Source organism: Triticum aestivum, chromosome 2A, assembly GCF_018294505.1.
Source record: "Triticum aestivum cultivar Chinese Spring chromosome 2A, IWGSC CS RefSeq v2.1, whole genome shotgun sequence".
Classification (NCBI taxonomy): Eukaryota; Viridiplantae; Streptophyta; class Magnoliopsida; order Poales; family Poaceae; genus Triticum; species Triticum aestivum.
In genome coordinates, this window is record NC_057797.1 from 653,223,486 (window position 1) to 653,225,606 (window position 2,121).

The 2,121-nt window shown below is 40.3% G+C and overlaps 1 protein-coding gene across 4 annotated transcripts; it reads right to left on the minus strand.

Annotated features, from left to right (window-relative positions):
• Positions 1 to 341: 341 nt before the first annotated feature.
• Positions 342 to 1,519, minus strand: LOC123185809 (uncharacterized). Of its 4 annotated transcripts, XM_044597634.1 has the most exons (5): positions 1,307 to 1,337; positions 1,073 to 1,217; positions 874 to 972; positions 588 to 786; positions 342 to 512 (listed from the first exon to the last, which is right to left on the minus strand). In XM_044597634.1, the coding sequence occupies exons 3-4, from the start codon at positions 941 to 943 to the stop codon at positions 596 to 598; spliced, it is 261 nt and encodes an 86-aa protein (XP_044453569.1). In that variant the 5' UTR covers positions 944 to 972; positions 1,073 to 1,217; positions 1,307 to 1,337; the 3' UTR covers positions 342 to 512; positions 588 to 595. The 4 variants fall into 4 exon arrangements, with proteins under 4 accessions (XP_044453569.1, XP_044453567.1, XP_044453570.1 ...); XM_044597632.1 differs by lacking the exons at positions 1,073 to 1,217; positions 1,307 to 1,337 and adding an exon at positions 1,400 to 1,519; XM_044597635.1 differs by having other exon boundaries at positions 874 to 963; positions 1,073 to 1,388.
• Between the last annotated feature and the right edge of the window lie 602 nt (positions 1,520 to 2,121).

The following is a 2,121-nucleotide window of genomic DNA, read 5'->3' on the forward strand; positions in this document are numbered from 1 at the left end:
ATGGCTGAGCCATTTTGATGGAAAAAGGGGTGTACCAACCCATGGCTGAGCCATTTTGAGGCAATGAAGCGGGAGAGGAAATACATCACCTTAGAGGATCTTTAGCTGATCTCACATAAGCGGGAACAAATTTTTTTTACTCCCTTATCAGATTTGGTACTTCAATTAGATCCGGTTTAGTGGGGTAAACTAGAAATTTTACTCCGTTGTAAGTATAGCTTTCTAGGGGTCGGCTAGAGGTTCTTACCGTCTGCGTTGTTGTAGCTATTCTGGCACGTTTGCTGCAACTCGTGAACGAGCCCATATGGATTCACAAGGAAATAAAACATTGCACAGCGACAGACTTCGAAATTTGTTCAGTCTGAAAAATTGTCACACAAAAGACTACTACATTATTCAGATTTCGTAGTACTTGCCAGACTACTACAGCAACATGATGTCTACAACCTCTGACTATATACACGACCAGGCTCCGAAAAGTAACCAACTCAGCGATCAAACAAGCAAGCCCCCTGCAAAGAATTTTGAATTTTATGTCACTACGCTGCGGAAAAACTGAGAAGAGCATGGGCAACATCTGCACATACCTGGCGACTCATTTGCTGTCTTCATCACTAGAAGAAGTCTGAAAAAGCGAGAGCGCGATCAAGGGGCCTAGAACCGGTGGCAAAGGAGGCGGACGGCTGAATGCGACGAGGGGCTCGACATTTTCATCCTTTGGGAGGGCAGATTCAGTAGGGCTGATCTCCTTCTCATGCTTCTTGGGAGTAGTAATCGTCATCAACCCTGTTCAACAGAAGGTGAAGAAGTAAGGCACCGAGCTGGTTCTTCAAACTCTCAAGCAAAGCAAATTGAGGGTGGATCTTGACTTACTCGCAAGTCCATTGCCAGGTTTGATTTGTCTGGTTGCAGTTTCCACTAGAGACCTCGCACTCCCCCTCATGGAATTCGTGCGCTCGCTGCCTGCAATCTCTACTCAAAGAACAGATTCATGGGAGTAAGCATGCAACAAGTGATATGTTTGGTATACGGTCAATTATACAGAAAGGGTCATGCAGAAAGAACAATTAACCTTGCACAGAAATTCAGATAGCAACAAGAAACGGGCCAAGCTGGCGACGAACAACAAAATCTTGGAGGCATCAACAAAACCATGAACTAGCACACCCCTTCCTAAAATTCCTTATCACACCGTCCCTTCATATATTTTCCTCAGTCTCATTTCCATGCGCATATATGCATATCAGTTGCGTCTCAAATGAACAATCAATCAAGAACAAAAACAAGAGAAATCTGAGGTACTAACAAATTAATCCCCCGCGCGAGAGTTGCAGGTTAGATACCGGACCTACAACTAGGAGAGCACGGATGTGAATCGTGAGGGATCGGGAAGCCATACCTCGATCTCGTTGCGCAGGAGAGTCGTATGAAATGATGATGGCGTGCCCTTGATCTGGGTTATGGAGGATAGGCGAAACATCTGGAAATTTCTCGGGGGAGACCAGAGTCATCTTTTCGCTGGCAGACCATATGGGCCAGACTTATCTGAATGGAAGAGCCCGATCCCTCGTTTAAAATAAGTCTGGCCCATATCATACTGAAATAAGTCTTACCGGCCCGTCAAACTCTAGCACTTATCATAGGCCAGTTGCACTGATCTGTGTTTATAAATTAATCCAAGCATTCGAAAAAATGTTAAACAAGTATTTGAAAAATATTAACGAAGCATTTAAAATCTGCTTAATGTATATAGAAAAATGTTGACCATGTATTCACAAAATGCTAAAGTTATTTTTTGACAAGTGTTAAATGCCTATAGATAAAACTGTTGACCATCTAATAAAAATGTAAACTTGTATTTAAAAAATGCTGATCAAGCATTTACAAAAATGTTAAATGTTTATAGAAAAAATTCTACCATGTATTCAACAAATGTTAATCTAGTATTCGAAGAATGTTAATCAAGGATTTAGAAAAAGGTAAAAAATGTATATAGAAAAAATATTGACCGTGTATTAAAAAATGTTAATCTAGCATTTGAAAAATGTTAATCAACCATTTAAAATAATATTAAATGTGTATAGAAGAATGTTGAAGATGTATTTTAAAAAATTTAAACTT